This window comes from Panthera tigris, chromosome C1 (assembly GCF_018350195.1).
Source record: "Panthera tigris isolate Pti1 chromosome C1, P.tigris_Pti1_mat1.1, whole genome shotgun sequence".
NCBI classification, from domain to species: Eukaryota; Metazoa; Chordata; class Mammalia; order Carnivora; family Felidae; genus Panthera; species Panthera tigris.
This window is the reverse complement of record NC_056667.1, coordinates 188618961-188631236: the sequence shown is the minus strand read 5'-3', so window position 1 is coordinate 188631236 and position 12276 is coordinate 188618961. Positions and strand designations below refer to the sequence as shown.

Genomic DNA, 12276 nt, shown 5'->3' with positions numbered 1-12276 from the left:
CAATGTCCATTCGTGGACATCTCCCCAGGTGGAGCCTGCACCACTGCCCATCTCTCCCTGCTCCAAGCAAAGCCAAGCTCAGTGTCTCCCTTCATCCACCACTCACAGGCCCTCTACCACACTGTGTTTGGTTTATTTACATTGTTCTCTCCGCCCTCGAATTCTACAAGCCTGACAGAGGCAGGGACTATGCCTTTATTCTATAATCCCAGCACAAAACACAATGCTTGACCCAAAGTCGTTGTCTAAATCCTCTCTCAAGTGACTGAAGTGACACTTACATTCAGATAACCATAGCAAAGTGTCCACTACTTGGAGGCCTAAGGCCTCACTGAATACACAACATATGTTTTATGTGAAGATGGGGTTAAGGGACTGTAGTTATAAGTCAGAAACCCCATGGTCTCTGCATCCCTTCCCCAAAACAGGCCACCTCTCTATGAAGAGGAAGGAGTATCAATTATATCTATAGATCCCCTGTCACCGTCTCTAGACTTCATGTCTCTGTAAAAACAAATAGTGACAAAACTTACCCTAAATCTCATGGGGATGAAAGGGACAGCACAGGGAATATGATCAATGGCACTGTAACAGCAGTGTGGGGTGACAGACGGTCGCTACTCTCGTGGTGAGTCTGGCATAACATATAGACTTGTCGAATCACTAGGTTGTACACCTGAAACTAACGTAACATTGCGTGTCAACTATACTTCGATTTAAAAATAAATTAAAAAGTAAAAAAAAAAAAAAAAAAAAAAAAAAAAAACAAACTAATCCTAAATCTCCCTAAAAGGCATCAGAAGTCTATTAGCAGAGCTCCCATAAAACCTTAATTTCTGTCTCAAATGAAGCGATAAAATGGGTCTGATCCTCTTCCTGGTCCATGTTGTTCTCGGGTCTAGCTGACAGTGGCTTAGCCAAGAGCTGGGACATCTCCTCTGTTATCTGCTTCCATCACCAAGCACCCACCACCCCCCCCCCACCCCCAGCAATTCCTCCAGGGCCCAGGACCACCCGGCAAGTTTAATACCCTCACTTGAGGCAGAAGACAGGGGGAGTATAGAGGGTATTTATCTGGATGTATGTCCGGCACTCCATCTGATAGGGACTAAATTGAGAGCGAACCCTTTATAATCAGACTGTCTTTTGGTATCTTGAAATTCCGTCTCATGGCAATCCAAAAGGTGAAAGTCTGGCAATCAAAAGAATGGTTGAGCCCAGGGACAGGAGGCAAACCTAATTTGGCAGCCCCTCAGACACAGAAAACCATGCGTTTCGAACTGACTGAATCCATCCCAAGTAAGATAATCCAGATTCATTTTTAAAACCAACAGGAAATTAATGAGTAAGACAATGAAAATCAAACATTGTTCAAAGAAACAGCATGGCACAAATCCTCAGGAAGCAAAAGGATGATATTCTTTCCTTGAAAATCCAGAACTACAGAGTACTCAGTCTCAAAAATCTGAGAAGTGAGTCAACCTGTCAGAATTCGAAGCTGCTATTTAAGACAATCAGCATGGCAGATATAATGGACCACTAAATGACTGTCTACAGCAAATGTGGATTTGATGAGGTAGTTGAAGACAATCAAGAGAAAAGTTGCATTTAGACTTAAAAAAAAAAAAAACCACATATAATGATTCCAAACTCATAAAACTTTGCGTTGAATACAAGGTCATTCTCATTTTTATGCAAGAAAGCAATGTGAAATTTAATATAATTTCACAAGCATTTATGGTATACATACTACATGTCAGCTATATGCTAAAAACAGGGATGGGAAAATAAGAAAAAGAAACATTCCTTGTTTTTGAATAGTTCACAGTACAGAGGGGAGACAAGATGATTGCAGTAGACGGCAGAGCCTGGCTAGTTGCTCACCGGTATCCCAGGTGGACCACCTTCCTAACCCACTGCATCCAGATGGGGCTCATGGCCAGTTTTACCAGTGAAATGCTAGCAAGAAGTGTTATCTGCCACAGGAAGGTCAGTCCACAAATCTCCTGTGGCATCTGCTATGCTCTCTTCATTCATCAGTCAGCAGAGCTCAGATCTATGGAAAAGCCCGAGGCCAAAGCACACACTGGGGAGGGGACTGTGTGTACCGGAGAGAGAACCCTTTGCTGTGATAAGCCACTGTCACTTGGGCTTTGCCTGTTAAGTTAGTAGATTCTGACTACCGAAGAGTAAAATGTAAGATGTAGTTTCCAAAATAAAAGCACAAGAATGGGGAGCTCTGAGAACACAAGAATGAAACCTCTAAGTGACAGTAAGCAGAGGCAGGGATGGATGAGATTCCTAGGGAAGAGGAAATTGGAGACTCATCCCGAAGGATGGGCAGGATTTACCTGGGGTGGGGAAAGTGTGAAAGAACGCTAAACTGCATGTAGGAATCAGAAGGGCATATAGGAACAGAAAAGACATTGGACAGGGGCAAAGTTTTGCCTTTTCACCTAAAAGCGATGGGGAACTCTTTAAATATTCCCAGGAGTACTTCATATAGTATCAGATTTGTGGCTATAAGGTCCTCAGTGGAAAATGGTCTGGAAGAGCCCAGAGCCAGCGGAGGCAGAAATGGGCAGCCTCCCATAGCAGAAATGGGCAATGGCATGGCTTCAGGGTAGAAGCAGATGCAGGAGATTTACTTGGAACCAAAGAAACTTTTGGACGAACTACACATATGGTAGAATATAAAGAAAGAAAGATCACCAAGGAATGGAGGATTCTCAGGTTTCCGGATCAGACATTGGGTGAATGATGGCAGCAGAAGTGGAGACCAGCAGATTTACAGAGAATAGACTGGGCTTCAACCGTGTGCAGAACCCCAAGGTGGTAAAGTCCAGAGGCAAGTGGATATCAGGGTCTATGGAAGTTCAGGGGTAGAGGTGTGTATTTAGAGGCAGTTGAAGCCACAGAATAGAGGAGATCCCATTGAGAGCAAACCCAGAGCCTGATGCACCAGCACACATGGAAACAGCGTAGGGAGCACCTGCAAGACTGAGAAGAGAGACATATGTTTAAAAATCCTGGAAAGTTCATGGGAATATGGAGTTTTAAAAGATCATCAAAAATAAGGACTGAAAAATAACCAAGCTCCCACATCTTGATAACCTTGTTGAAAGTTTATCTGGGGAAGGTATGAGAACCAGGGTAACCAATTGGGCAATGAGGCCTTAACAGAAATACCTATTTTTTAATCTAATTTTCCAAAATCCTCTCCATTTTTTAAATCCATGCAAATACTTTCATACATGCAAAGTGAGTAAAACACGAATATATTTGTAATAAAAAAGCCAATGATAACATTAAGAAACCATGAAAATCCCTTAGGGTGTCACCCAAGCGCATTCACAATCTGGTCCAAGTTACTCTGTGCACCATCACTCCTTCCTGGGCGGTGTCTGACTTTTCACAACTCCCTCAACCAGCTGATGCCTTCTCACTTTGTTCCCTCCACCTGGAACGCCTTCCCTCACTTTTCCACCTCGCAAATTCCTCATCATCATTCAAAACAGCTTCAATGTCTTCTGTTCCAAACAGCATCCCTTGCCCACACTGTACCCCAGGACACATACCACTGGGATAAAACTGGCTTATTCACATGTGGGCCTCATCCCCCAGGAGGCTGCAAAACTCATCAAAAACAGAGACAGCAACTGATTAATCTTCACATTTGTCCCACCAAGGATGTGACCTGTTATGTTGGCAGTCCCTCCCAAACAACCATACCTATGGTTATTCAGCTCCGTGTATAATCCTCTCCCTTCACTCTGGGCCTTACTGTGTTACTTGCTTTAACTAATAGAACATGGCAGAAAACATCATGCCACTTGGAGGTCTAAGTCTTAAGAATACCTGGCAGCTTCCACTCTGGAATTCTTTGGAGCCGTGAGCTGCCTTTTGAGAAGTCAGGTGACCCTGCCCAGGAGACCATAGGAAGAGGCCACGTGAAGATGATCACATGCTAAGACTGCATGGAAGAGAACCCAGGGACCCAGGCGACAGCAAGAACCAAGGCTCCAGACATATTCTATTCAAGCCATCCTAGCTGAGGCACCAGACATGCGAATGAAGAGCCCAATCTTGAACATCCCAGACCCAGAAAACAGCACACTGAGCCTTCTTCACGTATTTGGAGTTATTCTAAGCTACTGGATTATGAAGTAGTTTGTAATGGAGCAAGAGAGAACTGTGACCAACGGTAGTGGATACATGTGTGTTCAAGAAGAGTTTACGATCAGTCCACTAAGCACCAGTCACTCTCATAGGAGCTAGGGGTTGAACAATGAACAAAACTGAACAAATATCTCTAACTTTATTTAACTAACATTCTAGGGGAAAGAAGGACAATAAATGCAGTTAAAATAAGAAGTATGATAGGGAGGGGTGATTTCTGGGGAGAAAAAGTGGGAAAGAGCAATACAGGAGATGGTTGGAGGGGTCACAATTATAAACAGTATGGTCAGGAAGGTTTCACAAAGACAGGAACAATCTTAAGCTGGAAAAGATGAGGAAACTAGACAGGTGGGTAACTGCAGAAGACCATTTCAGGCATAGAAAACAGCACGTGACGTATGAACCTGCTGGCATTGTTGGAGTAACAGCCACCACAAGATCAGGAGGCTGGGGGAGAACAGGAGAGGGATGGAAAAAGAGGTCTGAAAGGTAAGAGCTAGTGTGCAGGGATCCCCAAGATCACCCAGGTTCCATGATTCACCAGGAGGACTCATAGGACTCAGCATATAGTCATTCTCATAACTGTGATGTATTACTAGGCACAAGCTTCCAATGATCCACTTCCAGTAGACCGCCCCCCACCCAGCAACAAGTTTTGACATCATGTGTGAAATGTCCATCTACCAGAGAGGATCGTTCGAGACTCAGCATCCATGGTTTTCACTGGGGGCTGGTCACATAGGGACCCTCTGCCTAGCATGTGCAAAAATTCCAGACCTTAGAAAAAGCAGGTGTTCAGTATAAACCATATTGTTTGCATAAAGAATAGCCATTTGCATAAGCCATTATTTTCAGAGAATGGTGGGAACGCTCCACAAATCTAAGTTCCCAGATGCCAGTCAAGAGTCAGCCTTGTAAGCAGGTGTAAAGATAGGAGTCACAGGCCTGCTTCACTAACTTTTTTGCACAGATACCCACATCATGTAGCATCTTACAGGCCATCGGAAAGAGACCGGAGCCAACAGAGGATCTCGGGTAGAAGAAGGACATGACCTGACTAGAATTTTAAATGTCACTCTAGCTTTTGTGTTGAGAAAAGACCTTTCGTGGGGGGCATGAGGCAGAAACAGGGAAACTAAAATTCACTGGAAAAACAAAAACAAAAATACCATGAACCCCAGCACACGAACAGAAAAGCTGGAAAGAAGCAGTGAGATTCTGAATGTATTGGGAGAGTGGAATCTCTCTGAGTTGCAGATTGATTGCAGGTTAATCACACAAGGAAGGGAGCAGTCACAAACTGTGACAAGGATTTCTGGCCTGAACAACCAGCAGGGTGGCACTGCCATTTAATGTGATGGGGAAGACTGTGGGGGGAGTAGATCTGGAGTATGGGATCAGGAGTTCAGTTTGGGGCTTGCTAAGTGTAAGATGCCTACCTGACATCCAAGCAAAGGTGGCAAGGAAGCTGCTACTTTGAGTTTGGAGCTCAGAGGAGAGATCTGGGCTGGAGCTAGAGAGATGATATTTGGGTCCATAATGCTGGAGGAGCTCATCCAAAAGCATCTAAACCTCACCGAAAATGCTCAAGCAGACCTCAACTTGCTTTAAAATTAAGCTGGGTTTTGCTCACGTCTAGGTAAAGGATTCAAGGTTTTAAAGGCTGTGTCTTCCACCTTTGAATACCACAAGGTAAATGCAGACCCCTTTCTGATGCCAGAGTTCCCAACAGGATAGCAACATCCGTAAGAATGTCAGCGTAAGGACTGCCTGGGACCTGAGCTGTAGACCAGCTGTTTCCAAAAGCAGCTGAGAGAAATCAGCAGAGGAGCCTTAGACTTGAACTGTCCATTTGGGTAAATTGCTTATGACCTTTTGTGATTTTTTCTTGAAGTTTATTTATTTAGAGAGAGAGCAAACACAGCATAGGAGGGGGGCAGAGAGAGGGGGGGGGGGGGAGGGCCTGATGTGCAGAGCCTGACACGAGGCTTGATCTCAGGAACCCTAAGATCATGACCTGAGCCGAAATCAAGAGTCAGATGCTTAACAGACTGAGCCACCCGGGCACCCCCATTTGTGACCACTTAAACTTGAATTGAAAATTCAGTTCTTCAGTTGCACTACCACATTTCAAGTATTGAAAAACCATAAGTGGCTAGAGGGTGCCCTGTTTGAAAACACAGCTATAGAACATTTCTATCATCACAAAAAGTTTCTATGGACTTTACCACTTTAGACTTTCCAAGAGAAAATCCAAAGCTCTGCATATTAATAGACCCCTCAGATATTACTTCAGAAAACAGAGTCTCACAAAAATCTGACATTACCATTTGCCCAACCTCCACACAGAGGATCTATGCCACAGAATGCCCTTGGAATGGGATAAATACTTGGTTAACTAAGCCATTTGAGCACAGCGCTCCAAACTACAAATCAGGGCTGTGGCTCCCAACATGAAGCGATTACTGCAGCCCAAATCCTGGTCAGCAAACCCTATATGTAGGTCATGGTGGGAGTATGGGTGGGGGGAGGGGCGTGGGGATGGGAGCAAGAGAGGTGTGGGGGAGGAGGAGAGGGAGAGGTGTAGCCAGGACAGAGAGAGGTATAGGAGGGAAGAGAAAGAGGTGTAATGGAAAAGAGAAGGTCCAGGGGCCACAAACTCAAATACCTACAGCAGGCCAAAGGGCAACAATGGCTTACATGGGCCATAGAAAATAACAACAGAGTAAAAAGGTAAGCCTGAGGTAGTAACATACTTTTGGGGAGGCCATAAGGGAGCAGAGAGCAGAAGGATTCCTGCTTAAAGAGAAGAGGGATGTCTCGTTTCCAACTGATGGTTGCTATGTGGGAAAGTAAAGCCCAATGCAGTCAGAGCTTCCGATTTGTTTTTCCGCCCAGAGAAGACAGAAATCTGGATCTTTGCATGAAGTCTCAAGATATTTAAACATGGCAACTCAGTCAAAATGTGAAACTGAGCAGAATTGAAAAACCAGGTCTGTGGGTCCCAGCGGGCCCCACCAGCCCTGTGTCTGTAAACTCAGAGGCTGCTCTATGCAGGTCAAGTGAAGAACCAAAAGCAAGTTAGCAGCATGCACCCTGCTGGTGGTGAGTCAGTCCTGTCCACACGCCGGGGACAAACATCGAGTCCACATAGGGGAAGAGAGGAAATGAATGAATAGGAAATGAAGCACTCCAGTACATCAGTGCCCAAAAAATTGAAAAGCATTTTAGGAATCCACTCTGGTCCTAGTTTATGTATACAGGAACCTTAAAATCTGGAAACAAGACATCCAAAACTGAAAAAAGTTCAAGAATTCAGGATTTCCAGACTATTCCTCCAGTTAGGCCCATATACCAGATTCTTGTTACTGTACAAGTTTTTAGATGCTGACCCCACAATTTATCAGAAAACAGAATTATTACTCTTATCTTGCTCAGATTAGGGAAGCTGGTCTCAAGGGTAAAAGAAATAATTCAAAATATCTGAACACAGAAGAGATTCCTTCTGGCAAATGTATCAAATGTTTCTTTACTTAAAAAAAAAAAAAAAAAGGTATTCTCCTACAGTCAAATCCACAAATCAGCTTAAAATTCCAGCACACCCACTATCCCATGACCTCAATGTTCATATTATCTCATTCATTTCAACTCATAAACACACTATACATTCTCACTACTAAACAAGTCTTTCCCTTATTCACTTCAACCTCATTTAGTTTGTGTGTGGGTGTATGAAATATATATATATATAAATGGTCCATTAAATAAATTATTTGAACCCTGCCGTGAGACTTCATTCATGGCAGGAGAGACGATTGCTAATGATAGGTTGATCTGAAGAGGTCTAAAACACAGGATCTGCTATCAAAAGAGTTTAAAATCAAATGAGTTCAGCCTTACCAGATGATTTCAGTAGATTAGTAGTTCTCAGCCCAAGCTGGGCATTAAAATCATCTTTTTAAAACACCTATGCCCAGGCTCCACTCTAAACCTACTGAAGTAGAATCTTGGAGAAAGGGACTTGGGCATTTGTATTATTTAAAATGTTGAATGATAAATTAGAGGTAACTAATGATCAGCCAGGGTTGAGAGCCCCTGCAGGATACGGCTCAATTACCCATTCACCTGTGACACGTAATTTCGATGATAAATTTAACTAGTTACTCAATGATCTCCACCTTGAACTACATGAGAAGACAATCTCCTCTCCACTAACTACTTAAGTAAATTGGATTTAGAGCCTGGGACACTGATAAACTAGGAGGATCCAAAGACAAGCAACCCCATAATTCTTGCCCCATAGTCAATTCACCTTCCCCATCAAGTTCATCAAATGGCAGGGAGGGGAGAAGGGGGCAATAGGAAACTCAAAGTCCCAGATTTCAAAACATAATTAAAGCCTTCCCAAAAGTCCCCTCACAGTCCTCAACATCTTACCCAATTCTGGCTTTATCTGATGCTGATTCAGCTGGTTCCCCACATTCCACAAATACCAGTCTTCTTTGTTCTCAGCAGAAGTTTGGTACTTCTCACATGTTGTCCACAAAATCCAGAATGGCCTCATGGCTTCACTTACCCTCCAAACTGTAGATACCTCACCTCTACCCTCAATCTTGAAATCTGCCTTTCTCCCATCTAAATTATTCAAGGCCCTGAAAGAAATGGGCTTAATTTATATTCGTGTTCCCACCAATTTTTTCTTTCTAGCACTCTCCACCTGAATATCTAAGAGATTTTGCCCATTTTTCCATCTGTAATCAGACTAAGGAATGTTTTTCACACTTGACTTGCAAATCCTGCAATATTAGGCTCAGAAATTAGACTTCTTCCCAATACCTGTAGAGCTGTACTGCATAAGATACAATCAAGAGGAACTTGTGCATGTCACAACTCTCTGCAAGAAATAAAATTCCCCTCTTTAGGTTGATAGGTGATCATAGCAGTTTATAGATGGAATGGTCTTTTAGAAAAAAAAACTATAAAAAATAAATAAGATGGGTACATTCCAATGCACAATAACCTACTGGGCAGTGCAGTTAGTGACTATGAGTAAGGACCTACAGACAGTTCCTGGGTTCAATTCGACCACGTATCTGTCATATCTCTGTGTCTCTTTTTTCCCTTCTGTAAAAAGAAAATATTAGGACCTGTCTCATGAAGTCATTTAACATATGTAAAGTTCTTACAACAGTGCCTGCATAGCAGCAGCAAGCCTAATTCATGTTAGTTATTATGTTTTTATTGCTGAGTGCAAGGCTAAACATCTTGCTGTCCAGGGGAGCAAGCCTTTTAAATTTCTTTCACTGATTTAAAGAAAGTGAATTTGTGACAAGTTGTTTTTCAAATTGAATTTTGACATTTCCAGTCTTTTCCCATTATTTTCTAAATTCAGTGAATGAAAGCATGAAATTTGTTAGATTATTTCTTGACATTTTAGTTCCATTAGGAATCCCATTTAATATTAGTTAAGCCTTGTTATGAATACAATGCTATTTAAAATGAAACTATGGGAGAAAGATATCTAGGGAGAGAGAAAATATCACTTGCCACTTACTAAATTGAGATTTTAAAAGCCAAAGAAGGGAGGGAGAATTTATAAACCGTGGGTGACCTTTAAATGTCCTATGTGCTAATATATAAATGTAAACACAGAAAAATGTAATAACTGGTAATAGTAAATTAATCAATACAATTACATTATAGGTTCTGATATGATAAATTATGCTTTCAGTACAGAATATCAATAGCTTTTTAACACCTTTTAAGATCAAATTATAAGTGCACTAAATTTCATCTAGTTTATCTAGATGAATTAGGTAAATTTCAACTAATTTACCCTGCATGTCATTTATAAGTATGTAGCTTACTTCTTACTTCTGTTACTTGGACAGCTCCAAATACTAAACTTCCAAATATACAAGATGTTAGAGCAGAAATTATTTTAAATACTGAGTTAAAAATAAAAATAAGTTTATCACCTCATTAAGATAATCTTTCAATGACATTTACTTGAATAATTTGTCTAGAATAATGTCATTACTATTAACCTTAGCTTACTTTCAGAAGTTAGTGTGGTTACTATTAACCTTACCTCACTTTCAGAGGCTTACTTTCAGAAGTTCAGGAGGATTGGTTACTTGAGCAAATATCAGTTTTTAACTGAATTACACAACACAGAACAGCACACACTTTGAAACAATGGGGGGAAATGGGGTAGATACTCATATACTTCTATAGGCCATTTATATAGTTCTCACGCCATGAAAACAAATATTGCGAGCCACTGACATCTAAAGCAAGAGTTCATGACTTGTCCTGTTTGAGGAGAATTTAGGGCCTGATGTTCCATCTGAAGATTCAGACAATTAAAAGGTGCTCTTTGAAGCCTTCATTAAAAGATTTCATTGAAGAAGAGACAGAGTCCCAGTATGTTACCCAAACAGCTAATATGAATTCTAGCGTCCAATTCTGAACACGTATTGCACACTTAAAAGTAGTCACTTAACTTTTACGTATATCTGATTTCGGGGACAGATCTGGGAACTATCTTTATGACTATATCAACAGTCACCCAGGATCTGACACAGCGCACACACTAGTAAATACTCCTAGAATATGTGGCATTAAACTAAAGACACTCAAAAGGTGGACGGCTTAGTGTAAGCAAACAGCATCCTTCTACGTAAGTTCCTGCCCCAGTCACTGATGGAGAACAGCTCACAAAATTAAATTCCAAGGGCTCCATCAGTTGTAACTTCCGAGTATCTGTTGCTAGCACCAATCAACTTTCTAACTCCAAGGAGCAAAAGTGGGGCGGGCCTTAGCCGGGGTCAAAATTCACACCTGACTGAGCAGCACCTTCCAGCGCTCCCTTGAGAAGCGTTTTCTCAAACACCTAAAGCTGTGCTTCTCAAACTTCAACAGTCATTCCAATCACCTGGGAGCTTGTTTAAAAGCAGATTCAGAGGCAGTGGGCCTGGAGGAGGGCATCAGACTGTGCATTTGTAGCGAGCCCCCAAGGGACTCCCATGCAGCGTTGCCTCCCAGCACCCTTTGAGAAGCAAGGCCCACAAACGCCCAAAGGCATCCAGGTCACTTATACTAGCAACGAAAGTTGGCAGGCACAGGTAGCTTCCAATAAAGTCTACTGGGTGCTGTGTTCTCTGCGCGTCGCCACCGGGTCCTGGGGCACCTGGCAGGTGCCCTGGCCTTGGTGCGCTCGCGGGTAGCCCGCCCCACAGCCGCGCCCCCACTCCGCGCCCCAGCGCTCACCTTCTCCCTGGTCTTCAGGTACCGCTGCAGCGCCTGCTGCGTGAGCTCCCGGACGCGCAGCTGGCCCTCCTTGCAGGGCACCACGATGCCGGTTCTGCCGAAGCACACGGTCACTTTCATCCTGGCCCCCGGCGCCCACGCCGGGCCCGGCCGAACAGGTGTCCGGCCCCACGGGCGCAGCCCACACTCTGGGGGTTCGCCCGGCGCGGGGGGGTCCGGAGACCTGGAGCACCTCTCCCCCGCGCCCCCTCAGGGCCCGGGGTTCGCGGCAGCGCCCCTCCTCCCGGCGCAGGCGGCCCCGGGGCGGGCGGCAATCGGGGAAAGGGGGCGGCTGCGGGAAGGGCTACCTCCCAGGTAGCTGGTGCCCGGGGACGCGGCTGCACTGTGGCCGGGCTCCTCCTCCTCCTGCTCCGTCTCCTGCTCGGGCCCGGACAAGGCGGCTGCTCCGAGCCCGCCAAAGCGAAACTGCCGGGCCAGCTCTGGCCCTGGCCCTGCCCCCTGGCCCCGGCCCTGGCGGCGGCGGCGGCGGCGGCTGGGCCGACTCCAGGCCCCGGGCTGGAGTGGGCGGCGGCGGCGGCGGCGCGCGGGGCCGGAGTTGGGAGGAAACTTTTGCGCCGGATCCCAACTCCTCGGCGGCGCGCGGCGCTCTGGGCTCCCGCGGCCCCGGGGCCGGCCTGGGCCCGGCTCTTAAAGGGGCCGCGGCGCTCCCGGGCCCAGCCGCGCACTCGGCTGCGCGGGGCGGGGGCCCGTGCAGCCGGTAACAGGAGCCCGGGAGCCTTCCCTCACTCGATCTCTCCCTGGCTCTGTCCCTCCTGCACACACGCT

General features: G+C 44.9%; 1 protein-coding gene across 1 annotated transcript in view; it reads right to left on the bottom strand.

Annotated features, from left to right (window-relative positions):
* PARD3B (par-3 family cell polarity regulator beta) overlaps positions 1–11920 on the bottom strand; it is a 1003697-nt gene extending 991777 nt beyond the window's left edge. Inside the window, exon 1 of the mRNA XM_042995147.1 lies at positions 11452–11920. Within this exon, the coding sequence (XP_042851081.1) occupies positions 11452–11571 (120 nt within the window). The 5' untranslated portion in view covers positions 11572–11920. The remainder of the gene's footprint in view (positions 1–11451) is intronic.
* Between the last annotated feature and the right edge of the window lie 356 nt (positions 11921–12276).